Source organism: Sceloporus occidentalis, unplaced genomic scaffold (assembly GCF_023333645.1).
Source record: "Sceloporus occidentalis isolate IW3139 unplaced genomic scaffold, rSceOcc1.0.p SCAF_331, whole genome shotgun sequence".
In the NCBI taxonomy this organism is placed as follows: Eukaryota; Metazoa; Chordata; class Lepidosauria; order Squamata; family Phrynosomatidae; genus Sceloporus; species Sceloporus occidentalis.
Genome location: NW_028317311.1, coordinates 18,843 through 44,751, shown reverse-complemented (window position 1 = coordinate 44,751; position 25,909 = coordinate 18,843). Strand labels below are relative to the sequence as shown.

Genomic DNA, 25,909 nt, shown 5'->3' with positions numbered 1-25,909 from the left:
CTTTACAGGACTTTTTTATGTCCGACAGGGCCAGACACACCAGCCTGCGGGTAAAGTGAGTGCATACTGTCAGCGAGCTGGGGTGGCCGGTCCATGTCTCCAAGTAATGCATTTAGAAGAAGGAGGTATAATTCCAGATTCCAGACTCATTTTCACTGTTTTCAGAATAAATTTGTCCTTATAAACTAATAGGCCTGTTGCAGTTTCTTTGGGGTTTACTTAATTTTGGGTTGAGGGAAGGGTATTTAGTCCTTCACCAGTTACATAAAGGCATATGACTAATGCCGGCATGCACGATACAGGGCTAGAGGGGAATTTGTTAGTAACCCTACCCCCCCACCACCACCACCACGCTGTTTTTTTTGCATTGGTTTAGGACTGACCCTGCTCTTTGGACCTCTGTCCTAACTGTCATTTCACTTATGTCCCAAAATAAATATTTATTCTGTTAGACATGTAGGCGTACAGGGAACCGAAGAGATCGCTAAACAGAACAAATGTCTGACATCAAAATCATTGATGGCCTCTTAAGCCTTGCAGTATATGGGATGTATAGACTTACAGAAGGGAACCAATTAGTCAGTTATACATCCCCCATACTGCAGGGCAGCATTTTATCTGGGCTGGTCAGCAATATGAAAATAAATCTTGGAAAACATGGCCGATGTGGTCACCCTAGTTCTAACCCTATGCATTACATGAGGTATGACATCATAGTGTAGCATGCTCATTCACTATATAACGACACGGGTTTAGGATATATGAGCTCTGTGCGTTATGAGCTGCAGACGTGTCGCGTTATAAGAAGATGTACTCGGGTATAGAGCGGCTCCCGCTAGAAGGATACAGTAGCCAGCAACAGACATTTCAAGAAGCAATCCACATGAACCAAAGGCTTGTTCAAACTTTGTTACTACACCACCATGCGTTATTGCATTAGGGATCTATGAGGCATGGGTCATCTGCAAATTGTGGCCCAGGTTTTGGGATTCCATAGCCTGTTTGAGACCTTGTTTTACCCAATCACAAACCTTCTTATGAGGTGGATCTGACAACTCGACAAGGATGAGGAACAATGCTACTGCTCCTCAAGGAAACAAAGTAGCGTAAGGCTCTGAAGGCCACGTCTTAAGTGTCTGCGGAGGGGTTTGATAGGACATTGTTTAGTGAGTGGTTAAACTTCAACCCGATATAGGTGCTCAGCATATGTGGATAAGGAGGTAGTTACAATGTTATAAGGCAGGGCTGGAAGTGCTACAATGTAACACCAACGTTCTAGATCTCCAACAGGTAGCTTGTAGGCTTCCTGTGTGCAGCCGATGTCAAAAGGAAGGTGTGTGGTGTATGGATCAATTCTAACACGACTAACCTTCAAAAAGTAACAAGACTAAAGATTCAAATAATTAAAACAAAATGGATGAAATGTTTAATAGATATTCTTTATCCTAAAATTTAATACATTTTCATAATAACCCTTGAAGTGGTTCATGAACGGATGTAGCTATCCTTAAAGGTACGGTCAGAGTTCCCTGATGTAGAGGGACTCACAAGGTGTTGTTGATGGTGACACTGCCGGGGTAGGAAGATATCCTCAAGAAACCCTTTGCACATAAGCAAATGTCATGGGCCAGCACTTTGAGCGTGTAAATAAGCTGTGTTATGCTAACATTCAGCTCATTGTGGGGGCTTAGTGTGCGTTGGTCAATGTGTAACAAGACCTGACCCCAGTCGCTTGGACAATGGGGGAGGGAGAATGGGCAGAGAACGTCTGCATGTCCCTGACACAGGCTGATGTGCTGAGATTGAGCTCAGTAGACGCGTTGCTGTAGGGAGCTGTATGTCAGCGGCTCCTCTCTGCCACCATGCAGCTCCAAGCCCAGGTATCATGGGGACTTCTGCTGGCCGTCCTGCTGCCTCTCGTCCAGGGACACAATGGTAAGAAAGCTGCTGTGGGATACGGCGGACTACGCTGCGATCACATCACAAACGGGGTAGGGAGAGGGGACGGTAGACTCGCGTTTAACCCTTTTATGCTGCATATATATATATATATATATATACGTTCTTCACTTAGAGAATTTTCCTAATATATACAGTTTATATGGATCCCTCTAGATTGTAAGCTTGCGAGCCGAGCTCTCTCCCCCTAATGTATCGGTTTGTCTTAGTCCGTCAATTCTCGTCTTGTCAGACCCCTTAAATTTATGTATTGTATTAAGCGCTGCGTAAATTGTTGGCGCTATATAAATAAAAGATAATAATAATAATAATAATAATATGGGCCAATACACTTTTTTGACCCTTGCACTAAACGGTCCCGACCAAATGTGTTGTTGTTTGAATGTCCTCTTGCCACTCATTTTACTTCACTGGGAGGGTAGTAGATAAGTAGATCAGCCTTCCAACAAAAGTAGCAGAAGTTAATACAGTGAGAGAATTTAAGCTTAATTGGGACGACCCTAAGGCTACCCTGAATATAAGATAAGATCAAAGTGCGAATAAGGCATGAGCAGACTAGATGGGCCAAACGGATGGGTGTTTCCTTTTAGTTTCTCCAGTTTTACCACTTTTGCATTTTTTTTCTGACCCCCCGAAAACCCCCCCGTTTCTGTTGTTTTAAGGTCAGATGGCTTACTATGTATCAGTTCATTATGATGAATTAATAAACCGGGGTTACAGGTGGAACTTTGTTACTTAAATATTCAGTCTTATCTCACATTTATGTTACAATATAATATTCTTAGAATTTTACAACTTGGTCGATAAACTCACTATATTGGGAACTCCTAAAAAAAGGGACATCAGTAGGTACAATCCTACAGGGTCTTTGTATCTGTAGGTCGCTCGGTGCCCTCAAGTAACAGTTTATACCCCAAATATACATGCCTTGAATGTCTTGAATGTCATTAGCAGCTGTTGGCACAAGCAAGGTTTTAATGTGAAAAACCCCCCCTTTAGTTGAGAGGCGAGGGTCTCTGGGGCAGGTTTTAGGCGCCGTGCTCTACAAACACGGGTTTTAATCATTTTATATGTATTTATTGGATATTTTATAACCCAATCTCTCAGTGTTTCTGAGCAGCCAGCAGGCCCTCTCGGTTCTGAGACGTTCCCGCAGAGCTAACTCTCTATTTGAGGAGATCAAGCAGGGGAATATGGAGCGGGAATGCATCGAGGAGATCTGTAACTACGAAGAAGCCAGAGAAATAATGGAATCTCCAGAGAAAACGGTATGGCGTAAACGGCCAACTAAAAGTCCTGTAGATACAGTGAATTCACCATTTGAGGCAGAGCGCCAGCACGGAATATATTTCTAAAGCTCAGGTCCGGAGAAATGTTGTAAATGTGGTGCAGTCGCCATGGAAACCAATGGAATATTCCAGCTGATTGCTCCATAGGTAGCACTGCCCAGCGTGAATCCAAAAGGGTCATTCGCCAGGACAGTCCCATAGTGTGGATATAAACAACTTGTCGGGACTGCCTGGTAAATTTAAGACTATATGGAGCTACTTGGCATTTTTATAGAACAGTGATTCTGGGGCAAAGTATGAAAAAGCGATCCTGTCACCATGGCAACTAATAGAATGTTCCTGCTAATTACTATAGTGATAAGATAGATAGGTACTAATTCCCGTTATTCTCGCTTGTATGTTACAGAAAGTCTTTTGGGCCAACTATCAAGGTGAGTGAGGTCCGTATTTGCCAATTTCTTCACAGTTCGGAGGTCAGTTCAGTCGTTCTTCAAAGCAGCGGAAACGGTTGGGTCCATACGCTTTGCCTATACACCTTTTACGTGACCATCAGACCGTTCAGAACATTAACCCTTTTACTCCGTGTTATTAGTAACCCCACTCAACTTAAAAGTGAGTGAATACGCTCAGAGGTTTTACTCACCCAGTTGCATATACGTTACAGTGAGAAACCATTAATGCTCCTCTCTATCACCATAAAATGTAATTCTAATAAAAACGTCTATTCAGCACAGTTTAGGCTAATCTTCCAGCGCGTTACATTCAGCTTTTAGAGGCACGTGATTGGATACTGGCAGATTAGTTTTTTGGCTAGTAAAGTCAATTGTCCCGACCCTCTTAGTTCCCGAACACATTACGCTTTATCCGGTTAACCATGCCTTGTCTTCTAAGCTTAGTTATGGTTTTGTATCCCTCCACAGTGTGTAGGAACCAGAAGGCTTCCAAGGATTCCTTGCAGGATTGTGTTCAAGGTGAGACCTACCACCGCCATGTATGAACGAGTTGGTTCCATTCTCCAACTTCTTCAACAAGTCTTCTCACTTTCTATCCTTGTCCTTTTAGACCTTTTGTTAGCATCGTTGCGCAACCTCATCCATCTCCTAAACCAGTTTCTCAATGTTGGTCTTCATGTCCCGTCCACAGCGTGTGGTCTGAAGGTGTTCTCAGATGACCTTGGGTGGCTCAGTCGGGTGTCAACCCTGCACTGTTTGGACTGCTGCCTGCTTATGTACATATGTTTACCCCATCTGCTTTTTTGCCCCATTGTTAATCCACCCCTTTTGCCTGTTCCACATTTTTGTTCTTTCTTTATTCCACCTTCTAGTTGTGAACGCTAACACTTTTCTTTTCCGCACAATAGTTACCTTTTATGGCTCAACAACGTATGATGTGTGATATTCCAACCTCATTAAATAATGAGCTATAAACATATGATATACATGTTCCATGGACACTGAAATTCTAATGCTTTGTGTGATCGGCAGGTAACTGCGCAGTGGGCAACGGAGTTCATTATGTTGGGAACATCAGTGTGACCCGGTCTGGCATAGAGTGTCAGTCCTGGTCAAGCCACTTCCCTCACAAGACAAAGTGAGTCCCCATAAAACGCTGTATGAACTTTACTTAGAAATCTTCATTAATTCTTCTTTCTTCTTCTTTCTTCTTTCTTCTTCCTCTTCCACATCCTGTTGTCCCCTGTGTGTAAGGGTTCTTCAAATTTTTTTGGTTGTTATATTTAGTCCCCGCTCTCTTCATGCTGTCATTATTCCAATTCTCCTTGATTGTATCCAATACCCGATCTCATCCTTTTTTCTTTATTCCTTTTTGCAACTCGTTGGGTTTATTAAAGAAGGAGATGGAAAGAGGGTTTGCATGAGGTTTCCGGGTTCATCTTGCTGAGTTCACGTTACACTATGAAGGGCCAACCCCAGTGAGCTTCTGCCCCCCAAAACACCTTGAATGCTCCTATATAAAGCATATTGAATAATTAGTGAAATTGAAAATCATCTTGTTGTTTGATCTATGCATGATGCAGGGCCACCTTAGCCAATCTTTTTGCCAGGGACGGCCCTTAATAATGTATAGTAAATTAATGTAATTGAATTCACATTCTGCCAACTCTTACTTTATTGAATTAACTCTTCCTATTTTACATTGCACGCTTGTTGTTTCATTTTGTCATTTCCTGATCTTCTCCACCATTTTTTGGACGTTTCTTGATTCCTTTTTTTCCACCTTCTAAACTCTTTTTGTTTCGGCTTTTCGGTTTTCTCTTTTCCAGATACAACGCGATAACGCATCCCAATGCCAGTTTGACAAACAACCATTGCCGAAATCCTGATAACAGCCCAACGGGTCCATGGTGTTACACGAAGGACCCTACGCTTGCCCGAGAGGAGTGTGTCATACCTGTGTGTGGTGAGTGGCACTCACCTCTACGCTTTATGGTTTAGGATGAAGCAGCTATAGAGTAAAGCTGAACTTTTCCCCCCAAGTTCCACATTCTAATACAATATCCTCAAGCACCTTTTTTATAACCAGTGTCGACGTTTGGCGCATCACATGGACTCTCCCTTTCTATGCAGGTCAGAACAGGACCACGGTAGAACCTATAGTGAGGCAGGTGGAGCAGAAGACGAAAGAGACCCCGTGTGAGCCCGAGATGGGGATGTCATATGAGGGGAAACTGGCGGTCACTATATCCGGACTGCCTTGTCTGCCCTGGAATTCTCCCACGGTCCAGCACTACAAACGCAAAGACTTCTATCCAGAAGTCAAGTTGGTGGAAAACTACTGCAGGAACCCAGATGGGGACGGAGAAGGTGTCTGGTGCTACGTGTCTCACCCCAACATTACCTACGAATACTGCCCCCTGCACTACTGTGGTAAGTAGGCTATTCGCAGGCAGTTGGGTTCCGTCGACTGGATACAACTTTGCCAGGGGACGACATCGTCGTGGAGGACAGGGAACTGAGATTGGACTCTTTTAATGCTTTTGTATTGGTCCAGAAGCTTTGTAGATTTGTGACTCGCAAATCTGGTTACTTCTGTTCACGGACACCAAGATTTATTATAACCTTTACATAGGACAGTGGAACACTTTTAATAAAATCTATAAATAACAATAAACGGCAACATTTTTACCCTTTTCAATATGGAAAATGATTTTCAGATTATATTTCTATCATTTTTTATATTCATATTCATTTTATCCTTTCTTGTTCCCGCTACGCTCCTGCGATGGGCTGACACCCTCTAACGTGGCTGATTCCCGCACCTCCCTCCGGTAGATAGCCCTATCGATGAAGAATATATTGATGTGCAAGCGGGACGCACGGTCGCTGAGGAACACCAAACGTTTTTCGATGAGAAGAGTTTTGGGATTGGAGAGGCAGGTAAGAACGTATGGCTTTAGGGATATCCAACAATGGAGACGGAACATTTATGATTGTGATTGCTATTGTGGCCCAACGTGTTGTTCTGTGTCAACTTTCTCACGTAAGGACCTTTGGTTGGTAAGTCTGCGGTAGAGCAAAACCCCTCTGTTCTGTGGTTACAGTGTGTGGTCTACGACCTCTCTTCGAGAAGAAGAACGTACAAGATAAGACTGAAGACGAATTGCTGGCTTCCTATATGGCGGGCCGCGTGGTCCATGGAGAAGATGCACAGCAAGGGAGCGCACCATGGTAACACCGAGGGCCGGAGGGGCACGATATATATTTACCCAGAACCAAAACAAAAATAGGAAGATGAGTTTAGGTTCCTTACTCCAAAAACGAGGTTATTACCATCACCTTCCGTTTATTGTCATTTAATGGGTTCAGCGGATTGAACCAGTCATTCGGGCGAAGGGTTGCGCATGTACAGGGTGGCAATTTGGTATTTTGTATGCACATGCTCCCAAAGTGGTCAACCCTACTTAGCCGATGAGTTAATGCTTTATAGAACCGTTCTATCTTAGAATGACCGAGACTAGTGAGGCACTCTATGGGTTTTTGCTCCATCTTCTCTAAGACTAATAGATGCCCATACCCATCAACGGACAAATAAGAATAACCATTGCTATGTTCATTAGCTACACATTTAATAAACATGCGCATGGTCACTGGTTATAGAAGACGACCATCCCAAACAATCATATTTCCTGGAATACTATTTGCATTTTATTGTTTCGTCGTCTCACCACGTGTCTCTCTGCACCAAGGCAGGTGATGCTGTTTAAGAAGAGTCCCCAGGAGCTCCTGTGCGGGGCCAGTCTGATCAGCGATCGTTGGGTACTGACGGCCGCTCATTGTATCTTCTACCCACCATGGGACAAGAACTACACCACGGACGATATCCTGGTGCGGATCGGGAAGCACTACCGTACAAAGTAAGATGAGATAGAGCGTCCGTGACCCATCAAGAGCGCGCTGTCCTAGGAAGCTGATCAATCTAGTCTCACAAGCATTCGTATTGCTTCTTTGGTGTAAATAACATTGTTTTGGTAAACGCAGACGAATAGCTGACATAAACCCTATGGTGCTCTCAGATACATCCTTACCAGCAGAGACGGTACATACCCCAGTCTTGAAATTATCTTTAAATAACTCTCTTATTCGCGTATCCCTTAAGTGACCGGATGTCCCCGTTGTCTAACGGGCAGTCCCATCATTAGAACGGAATTTTTTCAGAATTTTAAGTTAATTTTTCAGAAACACCTTATTTTTCGTTTAATATAAATGCCAAAGTATTTACCGTAGTCAATGGCATTATAAAAAAAAAATCCCTGAAAGCCAAATTGTTTTATTAAAGACCACTCTTAGGGGTTTGTGTACATCTCGGCCAAGACAAGCACATTTTTGATGACTCTTCCTTTATTTTGGATACATTTCTTTTGAATTCCGCCAAATATATCGCATACTTCCTGTTCCTTTGCTATAATTTTTGTAGGATCCTCTAAATAAAATACTCGGCTTGTCTTGCCTACCAAACGATGCGAGACCGCGAGTCTTCTGGCGCCTGCTGTGAGATTCATTCAAGAGCGATAGGGTGCAGCACCCATACTTTTGTTTTCTTCTTCTCTACAGGTACGAGAGAGCGACAGAGAAGATCGCGCTGCTAGAGCGCATCATAGTTCACCCCAAATACAACTGGAAGGAAAACCTCGACAGAGACATCGCTCTCATCCAACTGAAAAGACCTCTGACGTTCAGCGATTACATTCATCCTGTGTGTCTCCCGACCAAGGAGGTTGTGCAGAAGTAAGGATTCTGGATCATAGTCAAAGTATACGCCACATATCTCATTAACACAAACCCTGCCATTGTCTTACAATTGGACTGTTGGTTGATAATTTGTATCTAGGTTACTGCTGGCCGGTCACAAAGGACGTGTTACAGGCTGGGGGAATCTCTACGAAACCTGGACGGCAGGCGGACAGCAGCTCCCGTCGGTCTTACAGCAAATTAACCTTCCCATTGTGGAACAAAGCAGCTGCAAAACATCGACCAAGATCCGAATCACCGACAACATGTTCTGCGCAGGTGAGTTCTAACAGAACAAGATGAGGCTCCGGTTATTGGCTAAAGTTGGACTAGATGTTGGGGTAAAACTCAATAAGCACAATTATCTCCCTCTGAATACAGAGAATATTGTATATTGCTCATAAATACATTATAAAAAAATGTCCAATTGTAATCAGATGGAGCAGGTCGACACTATATTGTCATCAAAATAATGAATGTAACCCACTTAAGACTGTGAGCTTGCAGAGTAGTTAACTTCTGCTCAGAATATGGAACGCTCTCGATCAGTTACTGTCGTACATTCTTTGTAAGCATAACTATAGCCGTTACATTTGCAGGTTACAGTCCAGACTCCGACACGAGGGGAGACGCCTGCGAAGGGGACAGCGGAGGACCATTTGTCATGAAGGTGAGTGAAGCGCATCATCTGTATTTGGAGTCATGTCTTCACGGATGCTTCTGGTGGAACCATTCCACAGGTCCTTAATTATACACACGGGGTCAAACTCTCTACAACCTAATGAAGTCACCCATAATAAATGTTATTCCTCGGAATCAGACATGTATTTGTTTATAAGATTCAAGAGGTACTCTCTCTTTTGTAGGAACCAGCATCTGGCCGCTGGTACCAGGTAGGCATAGTCTCCTGGGGCGAAGGTTGTGACCGTGATGGGAAATACGGATTCTATGTACATGTTCACCGTTTAAGAAAATGGCTTATGAAGACCATAGAAAAGTTTGGTAGCTAAAGCGTCCGAGCGACACTGTGCACATAGCTCCTTGTAAGAGGAACGTGCATGTGGTCCGAGCGGTCTGCTCACCATTGGCACTCATAGCTGTAGACTTCTACGTACCAGACTGGATCACAACACATTCCTCCGCTAATCCCCCCCCCCCCCACCCCCACCATTTGCTATTTGTTAATGTCAGATTTCAATAAAATAACATTTAAAGAGTTAATCGTGTACCGTGGTCTTCATTTTGTAATATTTGTGTGCGTTGCAGAAGCATGGGACATTATTGTGGATGTGCAGCAAAGGTAAGATGTTACTAATTCACATTTGCTAGTTGCCCCAAATTTTATTCAACATGATGCATGGTGTTGGCCAACATATCAACCTTGGTAGTCATGCAAGGCATCAGAAACGAGAATGGAGTCAGGGTTTGCAGTAAGGCTCTCCTTACGAGAGAAAGGAAATTTTGATGAACAGGTTCACCAGAGGGAATGGCCCGAGCAGAAACGGTAATTATTACCTGGGGAAATTTTTTTTCTTGTGTATTCTCTGGCAGAGATACCGCTCCTCCTGCTAGCAGGGCAACGACGAGCCTACAAATATCGGCCCCTTCTGTATAGCGAAGCACTAAAGCCAGATCCACGCAACACAAATGTTGACGGGATAAACAAGTGCGTCCCAAACACAAGGAAAAACAAATTGTTTCCTTTTGATACCCGGACCACTGACCATGAGGCATACAAAAGAGAATCTGGGTAGAGCAAAAAGACAGAGCTCCTACCTGGAAGAAGAGCAAAAAAGAAAATCACAGAGGAGGCAGTTGGAGGGGCAAGTTTTTATAGGTTTGTTCCTTAACACTAAGTTTTATCTCATGGTCCCAGTGACCGTTAGTTAGCCAGAGTGTTTCAGGTATATAGAAGACATGCAATATAAATACCAACTGCAAGGGGTTTTGTAAAGTAGGATGTTTGCCAACACATCTATTGCCATTTACAGCTGTCCCTAAAAATCACTTATTTGTAAACGTTCCAATATTTATTTATATTTTCTCTTTCTTACTTGGCCAAGGATCTAACAAACCAGCCGATGGTTATTAGAAACTGTAGCATTTCGGAAAAATGGAAACCAAGAAAGGATTTGTCGGATAAAGCGGTGTTTACATGCGCGTGGTATGTCGAACCGCCAAAGGAAGGGAAAGCCCACTATAAATCACAGCTTAAAAAACAAAAAACGTAAATCAGAATCTCTTCCACTGTTACTTCAAACTTTATTTACAAAAAGATTTTCATGCCATGCCTTACGATTCCATACAGAATCAGCGATCCACTGCTTTGTTAAATAAAAAGCAACTCGTACAGCCACAGAGCTACAAAGATAAGAGCCATGGAAACAGGACAGTTAAAAACAGACAACGAAAAAAAGGAAAACAAAAAAAAAAGATACACAATCCAGAAGGTTTAGGTGAGGCAGGTAAACAGTCTGTACACTAAAACAGAGTTAGAACAGCAATGTATTTACAAATACTCAGCCACATTTAAATTTTGCTCTCCCTCCTCAAGAACAAATAAATGCACGGTATGGTACATAAAACAATAGTTTACATGAGGCCTAGACACAGCCGGTGAGCCAGGGACAGCACTTCTAAAGAAGGGTTAAAGGGGGAAAGAAATCTGAAGCCCAGAGCAGCGGGGGCATCACTTTCGACTGCTTTTTATTTTTTCCAGTCTCTTTTTTAAGTCGTCTATGTTTGCCATGGAGGAGGAAGAGGACGAGGAGGATGAGTTTGTGCTCGAGAGCGCCTGCTTGGAGTCCAAATCCAGATGCTGGAACTGCTCCCGGGACTCTCGGAGCTGAGACAGCTTGCTGTGCAGCATGTCGGTCGAGGACACCACGGCGGGGGTAGAGGACTTCGACAGCAGGGAGCTCAACGGAGGCCTTTCCTCCTACCGAGAAAATGAACGTTGGATGTTAAAAACCCATACCGGTCAAATGTGCCTAAAAGAAGCCATTTTTATCCCAGTTTCAAAATCTAGCGTTCCTCTGCACGCCAACTTCAAATGCAACAGGCTAAACACTATTACGCAATACTCCAGAGGGACTTCATGCAAAGCCGGCTGCATTCTCATTATTCACCGATCTTCCTTCGTTGCTTGAGTTGGTTCTCATCTGCCTTCAAAATTATGGATTTCAATTTTTCTAGAAGATTAAGAATCTAAACGAACACATTTAAGTAGCCTTCAGAAGCTAGAGAGATCTTTGCACTGACATTTAAGGTGCTGGGAGTAACATAGCCAACCTGGCTCCTGGTGCTTACCCAGCCTGCCTGAAGTGCATTTAAAACATTTTTCCTTCTCCCCAAAACTATGACTTGAGACGCACTTGCGAACAAATTTCATTAGAGTCCCACCTTAGCATTGTCCAGTCCACATCTCTGGCGCAGAATCTTCAGTCGCTCCAGATACACGGAGGGTCCGACTTCTTCCCCGTTTGAATTGGCGTTTGAAATGGTTGGTGCGGACGCGGTGACTACCGGAGCAGAGGTGATCTCCGTTGGGAGGACAGACACTCCTGGGGATAACAATGAGACTTGGAAGTGAAGTAGTTTGCATTACATAAGGGAGCAGGGAAATAAACGGCAAATCTTTGAGCAACAAGGTCTAGACAGGCGAAATTCTTGGCTACCTGTGGAGGCTGCAATGCGACCCTTTCCTTCCCGCTCCATCTCTATTAGTCGGAGTCCTCGCTCAACATAGCTCTGGAAAAACTGGGATGAGTTCTTGAGGAAAGGTTCTATGTCGGCATCTGAATATTTCTTCTTATACTCGTACAGCTCGGCCAAACCCTGGGCAGAGATAGTTGGTGAAAATCTGTCCTGACAATGTGTTAAAGTTAATCTCATCCTGCGACACCATCCTATGCAGGGTCTCACCTCTTTAGTATTCTCTTTAGAGCCAATCTTCTTGAAGATCTCTGCCAGAAAGTCGCTCACGTTGGCTTTAGCAGCTTTTTCTTCCTGTGAAACAAACATTAAAGTCCCAGTAAAATACATTTGCCCTGTTCAGGGTAGATTCTTTACCAGTAGGTTTTTTCTTCTCTGCTCGCATATAAGCAGAAGTACTCACTATGCGCGAGGCTCCTTTCTCCGTCTCCTTGTCAGACTTGGAGCTGGTTCCATCCATGGAATGTTTCATGACCCTCAGCAGGTGGGCCTCCAGCTCAGACTCATTCTTGTTCTCGATCATACTCAAATGGTCCATTATCTGAAAGAGGACACAGTGACTTACAGTAAAACATCTGATATAAAGCTGTAACATACACCAGAGGCACATGCAGCCCGCAAGCCTCCCATCAGGAGAATGCACTACATCAATAGCCTTCACAATCATCCAGGTAAGACTACACAATTAACGATCACATCACACACACACACACACAAATCACTTAAACCAGTTACCTTGGGACCTTTGAGCTTGCAGAGTGTGTGCAGCAGAGTCTTTAGAGTCCTCATAGGCAGCTCACTCTTGTGCTGCTTCAGCTTCTCTTTAGGTAGAACCCTCATGAAGTTGTGTATGTCCAGTAAGATCCGGTCCAGATTGATGTTATTGATGGCTTCTGGGAGGAGGCGAATCATTCGCCACAGACACTGGAATCGTGGATGCAAAGTTAAGCAGTCTGTTAACTCCACCACCCCCACCGTGGAACTACAAAGCTTGTCAGACATCCCCGAACAGCACAACATTACAATGTCTCACCAACGCAAACACGTCTCACCTTCATTACAAGCTCGGAGAACTTGGGAGAGCTGGCTGTGGCAAGCAGGCTGTCCTGGAGAAGCACAAGCAGCGCACTGGAAACAACGGGCACTGGTTAGGGCCAGAAGACGTCTCATACTTCCAATGAGCAGATGAGATAAATACCAAAAACTCACCTCAAGATATTAGTCTGGTCAGATTTCTCCAGCACCTTAACCACCAGAAGGTTCACAGAACGGACCACCTGCTGCCCCTCCTCAAGATCTTCTACCCTTGCATCCAGCATGAGGGTGATGAGACCGTGCATTAGGTCTTTCAGCACGCCCGTGGAGGCTTCGCGAGCCAGGCTCTCCATCTGGAACAGCTGGGGGGGAAAAAACACCAGTCTCAGCCGTGCATGCAACAAAACCATTCACAACCGAACACCGGTCTGGTTTCATTTGTGTTCAAGCCATTTAAAAATCCGCCAGTTCAGAGAAGTAAAGAGGCACAAACACCCTTACCGAGATCATATTGCCAATGATACAGCTGTATAAGCGCACAATGTCATCTTTATCGAGCCTTTCGTCTGCCATGTGAGTGTTATACACCAGGCGCAGCTGCATGAACGTAGCAATCAAGAACTGGTCGATGTGGCCAGACATCGCCTCTGCCTTGTCGTCCTGCCTCAGCACCTCATCGAGCTGCGAGAAAGACAGACACGACCTTAATATACAAAACTGTGGCCCAAAAGGCAATACGTTATAACATGCACTACGCTAGAAAGGAGCCCAACGCACCTGTGCCAAAGCCTGGATACTGGCATTAATATCACCGCTGGCCACTTGCGAGATCACAAAGTTTATGGTAGACGCAGTGTTACTGTGCATGTCATCAAAGTGCGGAGACACGGCACGGATCCTGTGGACGAAAAAAATGGGAGGTATGGCAAGGTATACTTTAAATAAGGTGTATGCTTAATAGCAGTACAAAAAGATAAAAAAGTTGAAATATATGCAAATAAATCAAGATGCATAGACAACCCACCACACGTCTGGTAAGATGTTTGGCAACAGACCGACAAAAATAAAATAAGTTGCTGGACTCACTTTGGCTCCGGAATTAAGACCGGCTCAAATATTTCATCCAGTTTGTGCTGAACGAGCGCTGGCATCTCGCACCTCACATTGCCGTTATCGTTCTCTATTTCATCTAAATCCAGCTGGAACTCACGTGGCACGGTGTGAGCCGGCTCCGAGTGTCCCCCCATATTATTACGGGCTTGGCTGCGGAGGGAGATCGAGGGTTAATGCAAAGGCGACCTGAAGAACCCTGCAAAGGTCTCTACAGCTCAGGGTATAAAACTCAGAACTTCCGACATCTACATGCACTTCAACGAGACGGCTGCCCGATCACCCACGTCCAAAAACACGAACCAAAGCCAGTAAGCTCGCGTTCCACAGCCGATGTGAAGGCTCTCAGATATAAGATGGAATGGACCCGTTCCATGCACATACCTGGAGGCGTCTGCGTTAAGATGCCCCATATCACAGGTAAAATTTTAGTGGGGCAACAAGGTATGAATAGCGTCAGTAGAACGGGTCATTATAGCGTAAATGGGCAGTGGATGGAGGGTGGGAAGCGGGTAGAGGGGCACATTGTAGGTGTACTTACATCCTATAAGTGCGATACATAACTCTGTCCGATGAGAAGCAGTGAAAGAAGCACAGAACACTTAGCTACAACAGACCCCCCCACATGTACACAGATCAGCAAATGATCCTCGGTCAACATACTTCAGCTTGGAGGACATGTCCTCAGGTGGAGCTTTGCGCAGCAGACTGGCGTTGGCGGTCTGGGCCCGCTGCTGAGGCTTTTCCTCCACTTGTTTGGCTGGCGGAGCCACCGTCTTCTTTCCTGCACGCTTTATCCTTTCCTCCAACATGCTCAGGTCCTTCTCCGAGAGCTTGTGGAAAGAAACCAGGATTAAACATTTATCTGAAACATCTAGACACGTCGCCGGCCATAATTGTGGGAGGCCCTTCACGATTCAATCAAATTAAGTAAAAAATTTCCAATTTAATTTCATGTCGCAGATATAAAATTATCCATCCTGTGCCAACAGCTAGACAGTGACAGATTTACTGTATCTTCTCAGAGCCCACAATTAGGTGCGTCAGGGAAATTTTAAATTATACACTTTTATTAAAGTTGCATGAAGGTACAGGAGCTAAATAGTGCTATTGAAGAGCTATGTTTTGTATTCGTATCCAGTGCCAATCAGACATGTCCTATGCATGTATCGCAGCCATTATCTCGTTTGAGAATGGATCATATACTCACATTCCCAATGAGTTTGAAGACCTGTTCTCCATGGACATTGTAAACGGCAACGATGGTGTTGAGCGCAGCATTGCGCACGGTGGTGTCCCTGTCTCCGATATGGACCGCAATTTCTTTAAGAGCTTTGGCAGGGGTAGGTTGGCACACGTTCATCCCATACGATTCCACCAGGCAGCCAAGTTCCTCCAAACACTCTGTCGTGGAGAAAGTAGGCATCTTAAAAAGCTACATTAAACCCCCACATGGAATAGCACACCGGAAGGGTTCCGCACTTTATTAGCAGTTCTTTATGTAAAGAGCCGAGACATTTTGCCTTCGCATCATGGGGCTCATTACAATGTGCGATGGATGGCAGGATCTGAAGAGTAACCTAAAGCATGCACTTTGGACTGGATGGCAGCCATTCCAATAGTAGATTTTTGAGAAACCCGCCAACCATCACAGCCCGGACTGGAAGAAGAACAAACTGAAGTACAAGCATTTTGTTCTTCACGACCCTTACCTGCTCGCTGCTTGGAGTTCTTGGACTTGAGTCCATCCATGACAAATACAAACATTTTGCTGGCTGGGTAAACCTGGCACATCTTCGTCAGAATGGCACGCACATCTTTACGCACAACATCTTTAGGCTCTCCCACCTACGAGAGTCCCGTATTAAAAACATAAGACTTTCCGGTATAACAGCAATGTAAAAGACAGTAGGTTGGCCCGGATGCATGTTTTAATCCTGCTTAAAGGCCCGTGTGGAGTCAGCTGGCCCCTGTGCACATGGGAGAGTCACCAGCAGGGTCTGACGGGCTCCACGGCGCACAGCACCACGGCTCCCCTCGGTGCAGCTCATCATCCTCCACACTTGGGTTTTCGGCAGCAAATAACGTACCTTGAGCAGCAGATAAGGTATGAAGGACGTGGCTTCCAGCTCCGTCATGTGGTATTCCTCCTGACTCAGCAAGGAGAACAGCAGCTTCAGGTACTCCAGGCACTTCATCAAGACGCTGGTGTTCGTGTCAAAGAAGCGGAGCGTAAACCATTTCAGGACCAAATCCAACACGCTTAACACGCCTTCCTTCTCGCTCTCCAAATGCTAGCAACGGGAAGGTAAACATGTGTAAGTCACGCAGGCAGTAACAGAAACCCATTAAAAGAAAGGTTAAGACCGATTGGGAGTGCTTTTCATTTTAAAGGGACAGCGGATTATTTAAACACGTTGGCTTAAGAAGGTCTTCAGTGCAGAGGGGCAAGAACCACGGTCCAAGCATTAAACATGTTACCGGACAGATACAAAACCATTCTGTAAGGAACACACGACAAGACTAGCTCGATGCGGTCGGCCGCTCGAGTGGCTTTTCCCGGCAGCGTGCACTCCGGGTTACAGCATGGCAGACTTGGCGTCTTACCTCCATCATCACATTGATACCCTTTATATGGTGCTGGAAGTCTGCGTGGAAAAGCTCGTCTTGCAGCCACTTTGCGATGCATGTTGACATTTGTGTTTTGAGCTGCTCGATGTACTCATCCCGAGGGGCCGGGAAGTTCCATTTAAGGACCTGTGTAGTTGAACGCAACCAAAATAAAGAAAATATGAAGGGATTGCCTGTAGGTCTAAAACACAAGGGATCATATCCTCATACCAGGAGCCAACAAAGCTTGGGAAGCCATTTTAAACAATGCAGTCCATGAAGGAAATATGCACCACATTCGCTTGTGACACGACAGTAAGCAGCAGTGCCTGACACTGCATCATGCCCCCCCTTATGAGAACATGGAGCCAAGGAACCTGTATTGGACCATTTCTGCTTTTTATCCAGGGGGACCCAAGCCTCACCTTCAGTGCTTTCTCCTCTCTCAGCCTCTGTTCCTTGCCATTTGGAACAAGGATGTAAATGGGCCCAGATCTGTCCTCTTCATCCTTCGCATTGGGTTTGCTCGGTGCTTTCTTCCCAGGAGCAGCCTGAGAACCAGATTTTTCAATTAGAGGAGGGACCACCAATTAACATTTTTCAGAGACGTTACATTTGGGTCTAAATTGTGGCGTTTACGTGGTCTCCATGCGCAACTAAAGAAGTTCAGTGTCCCGACAGGTAACTAGAGCTTAAACATCATTGTAGTAATATTTGAAGAAGCTTAAAAGGCTCGAGTCTGCACTTTGACGTCTGAAGCTACGTGGAGTCAGCTGGCCCCTGTGCACATGGCTTTGTCACCATTGTGGCTCTGTGAGGCCCGCAGCGCACAGCACCGCAAGTCCTCTTCAGTGCAACTCATCACCCTCCAGTAGCATCTATCTTCAGTATCCAGATCTGTGCAGTCAGACATCGGGGCTGAACTATGTAACGGCATTCAGTTGTACAAAAGGCTATGTACTCAGATATCTGCGTGCCGAAAGGACTGGAATCGATGACACCCCAAGCAGTGTGTGAGCGAGTGAATAGTCTGATGAACACAACCACCGAGTGCAGGTATTAGACGAAAACACACGTGCAGCACCCGATACCCCCTGCGAGTCCCAGCGTCATCACCTGCTTAGCTTTACTCAGGCTGGTGTTGGCTTTGGATTGGGTCAGACTGGGATTAGCCTCAGAGGACACTGATTGGGTCTACAGAAAGAGGACTGTTTACACGACAGATGCCAAGTAAACACTGAATCTCATGATTAGAACAGAATGTTAGTGTTATCTCAACCCCATCACAGGGAGGTCCCTGAACAAGCATAAAATATAGTACATTGGTGTCCCAGAGGATGGAAGCCATGAAACCATCTAGAAAGGCTTCCTAAAGGGGAGTTAGATTAGACCGGGCAGATCATGGCAGCAGTCGCATGGCAAGATCTAAAAATCAGAATCCTGCAAGCCCGCATTTTTACATAAAGCGTCAAACACTTCATTTGCAGATAAGCTTTCTGCTCGCCAGATATTTCAGTTTTACTAAACCGAACCAATTCAGGAAAGTTTGGCCAGATGGGACCCAAATTATTTTGTGTTGTATTAACCTGTAATTCTTAACCAACCCAAAGGAAGAGAAAGGCATCTTCCTAAAATATGTCCATCACAGAACACGCATCAGAAGCTCATATTAGACATACCTTCCCTTTGGATGCCAGAGCTCCTGGTTTGGTTTTCTTGGGATCCGGCTTGGAATCTGGTACACAGGATCCAGAATCAGCTTAGAAATAGCAAAAGGAGATGTTACTGACTTACATGACATGTGTCACCGGAGAGATCCAGTCACATGTTTCTGTCATACCTGTGCATCCAAACCAAACTTCCTGACCCTAAAGACAAACCCCAATTACAATAGAAAACTACAGAGGTAAATGCAGCCCTGTGTATTGAAGCTGCCAAACACTTCCTAAAATTTGGTTATACAGCCAAAGCAAACGAGCCATCCAATGGTGCTTCGATGACAATACCACATATCCAACAGGTCACTGGAAGTTAATAAAGACGTGACCATTTGTCTCAGAAAGATTCCAGAGAACAGACCGGCTCAGAGATGCCAGTGATACCCCCCAGGACTGGCTCACACATACCTGCTGGAGGAGCAGGGGTCGGTGCGGACGACGGGGCAGGTGCTGCTGCCTGCTTAGAGTTGTTCTTCCCTGGTGGAGGAGCAGGCTTGGCTGGCATGCTGGCTTTTGCCTTCTCTAGCAGGACAACAACCTGGTCCTTTGATGCAGGCTAGATAAAAGTAAACTTGTTTTCAGTACATAAAGTCTCATGTTACAAGAAAGTTCTTAAAATGATGCAATCAGAAGTCATGCCCAAGAATAAGGCAAAATATTAAAGTAGGCATTCAATTAAGATAATCACTACAACTATAACAAGCTAGCTGTAGATTGTCAATTGCAGCACTAACCTTAAGCTTGCCAGTGGCTTTAGACATTTTCTCAAACCCAATATGCATCATGAACATCGGCAAAGCCTCCTGTGCCTTCTTGCGCACATCTCCGTTACGATCCTCTAAGCAGCTGTACAAATACGGAACGCAGAAAAGGAGATCGGATGGCACTGCTCGCAGGGTGGGCAGCTTCTCTGCCAGCCATCCCAGGATCTGGGTAAAAAGACAAAGCACATTTATACAATACCATCTAAACAGAGTGCTCAATGAACTGGAAGGTTCTGTGTCAAGCAGCATGTCTTACCCAGCCACCCATTCATGTGTTCTACACGAGTATACTTTACCTCTTGCCTCAAGAAAGGGTTTTCCTTTTTCAGTTCCTCGGACAGATCCTCTCCTTCCAGCCACTCCTTCATGCCGGTTTGTTCGACCCAAGCATTGAGGGTAACCAGTGCTGCAGCGCGAACATTTGCCTGGGTAGAGAGGCTTTATTTAAACAAGCAGCCACCTGAGTAGAAGTGCATACTAATGCCTGAAGTATTTTTGAACTGGCTTCTAAATGAAGCTTGAGTAACGGCTCTTCTCTTCAGCCAGGCGATCAACATCTAGAGCAGAGGTGCTGCCGTGGGAAGAGACTCACCTTGCTGTCTCCTAGGACCGTCACGATAGGTATTCCCAGGTTCTTCACATGCTGTTTTAGGTTTGGCCCGATGGCAGTAGCAAGCTGCTGGAGAATGGTCAGAGTCTGTTGGACCTATACCAAGGGGGTCACAGAAGGTAATTATTGACAAAGCCAAAAGAGCACTTAACGCATTCAATCATACAATTTGGTTTTATACCCACGGTGGCAGCGCCGGCCTCACATACCAGAATTTTGTTGGAGTCATTGAGACGGTCTTTCAGCGCAATGGGAAGCTCCCCAATATTAGGCAGGACAAACTTTGCCTCATTAATGATCATGGCCACTTCATCCAGTCCCTCTTTACGTATTTTCCAGTTTTTGTCACCAAGTTTGGACACAAGATCGCTGGAGACTTTGTCACTGGAAATGGAAGACCTGGTCAGATGCGCCGATTTTACAGAACTTTGAGGTGGGCTTAAAGGATGCTTGACAAAGCAATGAAAAAAAAACGCTACCCAATGTCTGTCCTTGGCAGAAGATCCATCACATCAGGGGGAGATGAATCCTCTTCTTGCTCATCACCATCTTCACCCTCCTCTCCTCCTGCACCAGATCTTGTGGCACCCCTTGTTTGTGCTGGAGGGGTCTGCCCCTTCATCTAGCCAGAAAGAATAGCAATTATAATGAAAAGGTTGACACAATAGATGCACCAGTTATTAATGTGAGATGACCATTCAGTTCACCATAACTGGGAATCAGAGCGTTCTTACTTTCTCGAACTCTGCATCAATTTGGGCAAGAAGAGCCGGCTTTTCTTCCTCAAAGAACATGCGCAGAGGAGGTCCCACGTACAGGTACATCACACCTAGCAAGGAGATCGCAGATGTCCTGATGGCCTGTTGGGCAACAGCAGAATTAAATAAGAGGAACCACCAAATGTTAGCAGCACTCTACAAAACAGGACACTTACTGGGTTGGTTGCAGCAAGGGCAATCTTCACATTGCTGATAAAAGCCTTGACGTTCAGCCTAAGTGAAGCAAGTAATGCATTATCACACATGAAAGGCATGGTAATGTACAAATAGTAAATAAAGGAAACATTTACAGTCAAAAACAAGCTTTACCTAACACACGTTATGTAATAGGAGTGTTTTTAGGATAGAATACATGAGAAGTCTCACCCTGTAAAACCAAATTCTTTAATCGCATTTGAAAGCCAGTTCAGTGTTTCAGACTGGTTTTTGGGATTCTTCTGTGCAAACGCCAGAGAAACAACCTAGGAGACAGATGTATAAATTAGACGTGATCCAACCATCCCACCGACCAAGCTACATTTACACCTGCCCACATATTCTATGATCAATAGAACGTCTGGGTTCCTCACCTGCTCAGCAGTCCAGGGCAGCAAGCAAGACTCTGCAATCGCACTCAAAGCTTCCTTGGCATTCCCACCACACTTCACATCCCCAACTTTGTCCACAAGACCATCCAAGACCACATAGGCTGAGGTTTTGGAGAAGTTGCCTTTCTGGGCTATAAGTGCTACAATGCTTAGCTTCATCTGCATGACCTGAAAGAATTTTAGCGGGTTGTTAGTTTTGCCCTTTAAAAAAAAAAAAAAAAGGTAAGGAGACCCTTAAGAATTATCCCACACAAACATCTTATTAGAAGGCAAGATGTACCTGGAAGTTTGTTTCCTTAAATCCAGGTTTCTTGGCCAGCATTTTGACCAGTGCTTGACAGGGCATCTCATTCTTTTCCATGGTCTCAACAGCCTGAAGACAGACACGCCATTAAGAACACGTTCATATTCAGGAGCCACAAGCCGATATGAGATCTAAGATATTCACCTTCTGGAACTCCTCCATACTAGCAAGCCTCTCCTTCCAGTTACTGCTGTCCAGCAGCTGCATGCAGGATGCAGGGAGCACAGCAGCCGCCTTCTCTTCACAAGCCTCAGGCTATAAGTAAAAGGACTATCCTTATACGCCGGTCTCAAACGCCACAAGCCAGCGGCCATCATTCAAAAAGTAGGAATGAGCTTTACACGCAAATTGGACTTACAGAGAGTTCCGGCTCAATAACCTCCTTGGTCTCTTGCTTCTTTCCCTTGGCTGCTCCACCTCCACCAGACGCGGGGGGCTTGGACTTTTTCACAGCGCCTCCAGCCTGTAAGAGAATACAGCCTCACGTAAACCCAGAATTCAGACTCCAATGAGTGCTAGAGCTTGCGTTGTGTTGTAGGTCCGCACCTTGACTGGGGCCGGCTTCTTGGGAGGTGGGCCAGCTTTGGCCGCTTCCTTCTCCCCAGCTGGCTTTCCAGGAGCTGCAGCTGGCGCTTTATCCTTCTTCTCACCAGAACCTGCACCTTTTTTGCCGGAAGCCAATTCTACCTTGTCGGCGCACTCCTTGATCTGCAGATCCAATAGCTTATTAAGTGCCGTTTGGTTTCACGTGGGGAGATGCCCAGTCCAGGACATCCATCTTTGTGCTTAGGAGTTCGGTTTGTTATTGCGTCAAATTGACCAAGCAAACAAAAATGTTCATTTTTTTTTTTTTATACAAGCCCTTGTGTGGTGTTGCCTCCCCCAAGGAAAGAAACTCGTACATCAGTAGGGCAGTCTCCCAGATTAATGTGTTTTAGAGACACTTACTCTGTCAAGTTTCAGTTTATCCACATCAGTAAGAAACGGGTTAACTGCTTTCTCTCCGACAACCTTTTGCGCAGTTCCCAAGGCCTCAAACGCGGCATCCCTGACCTCTGGCGCAGAGTCATTGATGTGCTGTTGGAAGAAGAACAAATGTCAGGGGCCAGTAGCAACCTGATCTGGGCTTTAAAGGACTGCTCAAAATCTACAACCTAGCGCTACACAAACTGAAGTAGTCTGGGGTACTGGACGCCCAGTGGAAGACTTTATTCGCTAGTTTCACCAAGCGTCATTACCTTGAGAAGAGCTGCACAGAAAGGCTTTAACATGGATTTGGGCAGGGTAGTGGTGGTGCAGTGGCGAAAGCTTCTTGCCAGAAATAAAGACGTTTGTTGCTTTATTGCTGGGTTCTTGTTGTCCATAACGCCCAGGACATCTTCGCTGATGTTCTGCAGTGTGGTCTGAAGTTTAAAAGAACACTTCTGGTTAGGCATGGAAGATTAAGATATTGTATAGATTTCTTTATCATTGGGTACTCACAGTGAGAAATATGGCATCTATTGCTTCTTGTAGGGCTTGGACTACTTGAGGCTTCTTCTCCTTAAACTTCTCCAATATTGTTGGCACAACCTACAGAAAAGGTATCAGCAATAAGGAACAGAATGACTGATTGGATTCAATGACTGCAGTGGCCTCAAATAAACTGTTAAGCAACACCAGACAGATTCGTGCCAGCTGCAGAGACATCGCACCACTTACAGTTCCAGCATAGGTTCCAAACTTCTTCCTGAGACCACTCGCCAGACAAGCAAGGCATTTGGCAGCTAGGGCAACAAGCATTACATTTGTGTCCTTTCCAACAACCTGCAGAAAAGAATAGTAATGAGTTCTTGGTTCTGAGAACAGATAACAGGAGACACGATATAATCAAACATTGCTTACCTTCTTCAGCGCCCTCACGAGATCTCCATAGTCACCAGCTTCGAGTTTGGGATTCTTTACAAGAACCTCCACTGCTTCCAGAGCCTCCTTCCTCTCTTGCCACTTTTTTGCCTCCTGTAAATTCAGCCATAGTCACGGTGATTAGAACTCTGAGCTTCACAAGCGCAACGACCAGTTAGGTGCAAGACGAGCGACTATTACGGCACACAGCCTTTACCATGTATAATTATAGTCAGTTTCATGAAGTTAAGGGGGTTGAAATCACTTACAATTTTATCATAGAAGTCTTTTGGTAACTTGGAGAGGATCTCTACAGCTTCTAGCAGCTCATAAGCGTCTACTTGGGGCACGGCTTCCTCTTCACCCTCATCACCTGTAAGAAGGAGTGCATGTTGTTGGACCGATATCGTCATTTCTTGACATCACACCTCTTACAAGGACAGAAAATAAGATAGAGAACCCCAGGCGTCTCTCCAGTACACACCTTCCGCATCACCGGATGCCTGTTGCTGCTCAAACTTTGCCTTAAGATCTTGCTGTGAGCGTAGAAATCTTGTCTGTTTGGCAGCCCCCTGCGGAAGCTTCACCCACTCCTCCTCTAGTTCTTTAAGCTGAAAAATGAAAGGTTGTGGTTTGATCTCATTTAAGTTTAAAATATTACCCCAGTTCTTTCCTTAGCAATAGCCTTAGAGAAACTTGTTTTAAAGAAGTTTACCTCTTTAGTTACATATCGTATGTCTTACTGCTTTGTAAATAAATCCTGTCCCATACGGCATATGAAATAAAGCTACAGCAGTTGTCTGTTATATTATCCCCAGTCATATATAAGTATCTAGATTAATTCAAAAATTGTTATATTTCTCACCTGCACGGGATTGATGTTCTGCAAGGGAGGTCTGAGTGCATCTCGAATCCAGCGGTAGATTTCCACTGCCAGGAGTTTGGCTTCATCTCTAACGGCCTTCTCGCGGGACTCGAAGAGCTTTGGCAACACTTTAATGATTGGCTTCAGCGACATTATTTTGGACCCAAACTCACTGTAAATTAAAGCGGGTACACGAGTCAGGACACAAAGGGTTCAGAAAAGGTCTTCTGACAAGAGCAGGTCACAGACTCACCTCAAAGCTTTCCTCAGCGTCTCTACTGAGGCCACCACGATCTTCGGGTTCTTATTATCAAGACCCTTTAAGAGTTCTTCTTGTACAGCTTCTGCTTTCTCTATCTCTATGTACGTCATGCAGATATCGGACCCAAGTTCTTTAGCTCTGGCTTTAGGTTGGTTAAATACTTTGTTTACGACACCAGACACAACCTCTCCAGTGGTTCTACAGAGAAGAAAGTCCATGGAAGAGCATTAGAAAAGAAAAATAAAAAAAAACAAGAGTCTACAAATGATGCCGTACTTGATTGTAAATGTTGGCACACAACAGGGCAACAATATGCCACCCCACAACATAAGAGGAGATAATGACGCTGAAGTATTCTTTAGTCATAAGTTTCCTTCTAATTGAAGCATTGATCTGCTCCGTGTTCTCCGTGGGAGTTTTAATGGCAACTTGTTTGTAAGACGACAGACACTTATCAAATTGTGATCTTGTCCAATCTTAACAGCATCATTTAACCAGAAATATGTGAGCTACAGAAGACAACTCCGTTACCCATCCACATTTTATAGACTGAAGCTAACTTACTTTCCAGCAATATGCGCATTTTCTACAAACACCAGAGCGGCTTCCAGACCCTTCAACTGGGCAACGGCATTGGATTCCGTCACAAACTTCTTGATCAGACCCAAATATTTGGACCATTCTGGGCTCTTCTCGTCTAGCTTCTGGAAAAGCTTCACAGCTTCTTCGTATCCATTTAACCTGGCTTTCCACACCTGGAATTCAAGAGTGCATGTGAAAACCGGGCTCGCTGTGCAGATACACTCGGCTGTCCATATAACCGAGCAAGGGCCATACCTTATGTTCACATTTCTGGTCAATAGGAAGCTTCATCCATTCGCTATCATCCCCCATGGCGACGTCCCTCCGAGTTTCTGTACTAAGGTGATCTGCTAAGAAGCACAAAATAATAATAATAAAAAAAAAAGAATACATTTACACCAGGGATTAAATAACTTCCTGGTAGTGAAGGGGTTAAGAAGCTATTGCCCAATCCTCAAAGTAGGCTTTAAATCCAGAGCAGTATAAGCATTACACACACGAGGAGGCTGACACCGCACAATCCAAAGGGGTATAATTATTGAGACAAGAGCTCTTCAAGAACCGTTGTCCCCGCGGGCCATGACGCGGGTC

The 25,909-nt window shown here is 44.9% G+C and overlaps 2 protein-coding genes and 2 non-coding genes across 7 annotated transcripts; 1 reads left to right on the top strand and 3 right to left on the bottom strand.

Annotated features, from left to right (window-relative positions):
• The first annotated feature begins 1,862 nt into the window (after positions 1-1,862).
• On the top strand, positions 1,863-9,504 carry LOC149274414 (prothrombin-like). The gene is made up of 14 exons (XM_089505520.1): positions 1,863-1,935; positions 3,067-3,227; positions 3,655-3,679; positions 4,169-4,219; positions 4,733-4,838; positions 5,530-5,666; positions 5,834-6,133; positions 6,539-6,643; positions 6,808-6,934; positions 7,453-7,620; positions 8,318-8,491; positions 8,595-8,773; positions 9,094-9,164; positions 9,361-9,504. Exons 1-14 carry the CDS (start codon positions 1,863-1,865, stop codon positions 9,502-9,504), a joined length of 1,821 nt encoding a protein of 606 aa, XP_089361646.1.
• A 1,679-nt stretch (positions 9,505-11,183) lies between these two features.
• LOC149274411 (cytoskeleton-associated protein 5-A) lies at positions 11,184-25,630 on the bottom strand. 4 transcript variants are annotated; one of them, XM_089505496.1, is made up of 44 exons: positions 25,574-25,630; positions 25,301-25,491; positions 24,728-24,934; positions 24,475-24,646; positions 24,094-24,220; positions 23,879-23,982; positions 23,610-23,723; positions 23,427-23,531; positions 23,208-23,297; positions 22,964-23,128; positions 22,674-22,802; positions 22,272-22,433; positions 22,084-22,188; positions 21,870-21,980; positions 21,702-21,794; positions 21,404-21,589; positions 21,201-21,295; positions 20,990-21,047; positions 20,790-20,915; positions 20,535-20,677; positions 20,265-20,439; positions 20,038-20,151; positions 19,742-19,870; positions 19,416-19,610; positions 19,084-19,237; positions 18,643-18,722; positions 18,082-18,157; positions 17,389-17,525; positions 16,961-17,110; positions 16,444-16,647; positions 16,066-16,201; positions 15,564-15,757; positions 15,017-15,186; positions 14,330-14,506; positions 14,021-14,141; positions 13,745-13,924; positions 13,418-13,605; positions 13,261-13,336; positions 12,944-13,132; positions 12,612-12,749; positions 12,419-12,502; positions 12,172-12,331; positions 11,897-12,057; positions 11,184-11,432 (listed from the first exon to the last, which is right to left on the bottom strand). In XM_089505496.1, exons 1-44 carry the CDS (start codon positions 25,628-25,630, stop codon positions 11,184-11,186), a joined length of 6,177 nt encoding a protein of 2,058 aa, XP_089361622.1. The 4 variants fall into 4 exon arrangements, with proteins under 4 accessions (XP_089361622.1, XP_089361623.1, XP_089361624.1 ...); XM_089505497.1 differs by lacking the exon at positions 18,082-18,157 and having other exon boundaries at positions 17,389-17,514; positions 19,090-19,237; positions 24,070-24,220; XM_089505498.1 differs by lacking the exon at positions 18,082-18,157 and having other exon boundaries at positions 17,389-17,514.
• LOC149274413 (small nucleolar RNA SNORD67) lies at positions 16,306-16,415 on the bottom strand. The gene has a single exon (XR_016279430.1). It is a non-coding gene; the product is annotated as a small nucleolar RNA SNORD67 (small nucleolar RNA).
• Positions 17,727-17,835, bottom strand: LOC149274412 (small nucleolar RNA SNORD67). Its single transcript, XR_016279429.1, has one exon. It is a non-coding gene; the product is annotated as a small nucleolar RNA SNORD67 (small nucleolar RNA).
• Positions 25,631-25,909: the final 279 nt, after the last annotated feature.

Coding starts and splice junctions, on each gene's coding strand:
- LOC149274411 (XM_089505496.1), bottom strand. CDS start 25,630: ATGGGGGATGATAGCGAATGGATGAAGCTTCCTATTGACCAGAAATGT. Junction 22,189..22,271: donor AGAAGCCGGCCCCAGTCAAG/GTGCGGACCTAC, acceptor ATTCTCTTACAG/GCTGGAGGCGCTGTGAAAAA. Junction 17,526..18,081: donor CAGCCTGAGTAAAGCTAAGC/AGGTGATGACGC, acceptor TAATTGAAAAAT/CTGGTTCTCAGGCTGCTCCT.
- LOC149274414 (XM_089505520.1), top strand. CDS start 1,863: ATGCAGCTCCAAGCCCAGGTATCATGGGGACTTCTGCTGGCCGTCCTG. Junction 3,680..4,168: donor CTTTTGGGCCAACTATCAAG/GTGAGTGAGGTC, acceptor ATCCCTCCACAG/TGTGTAGGAACCAGAAGGCT. Junction 6,935..7,452: donor CAGCAAGGGAGCGCACCATG/GTAACACCGAGG, acceptor CTCTGCACCAAG/GCAGGTGATGCTGTTTAAGA.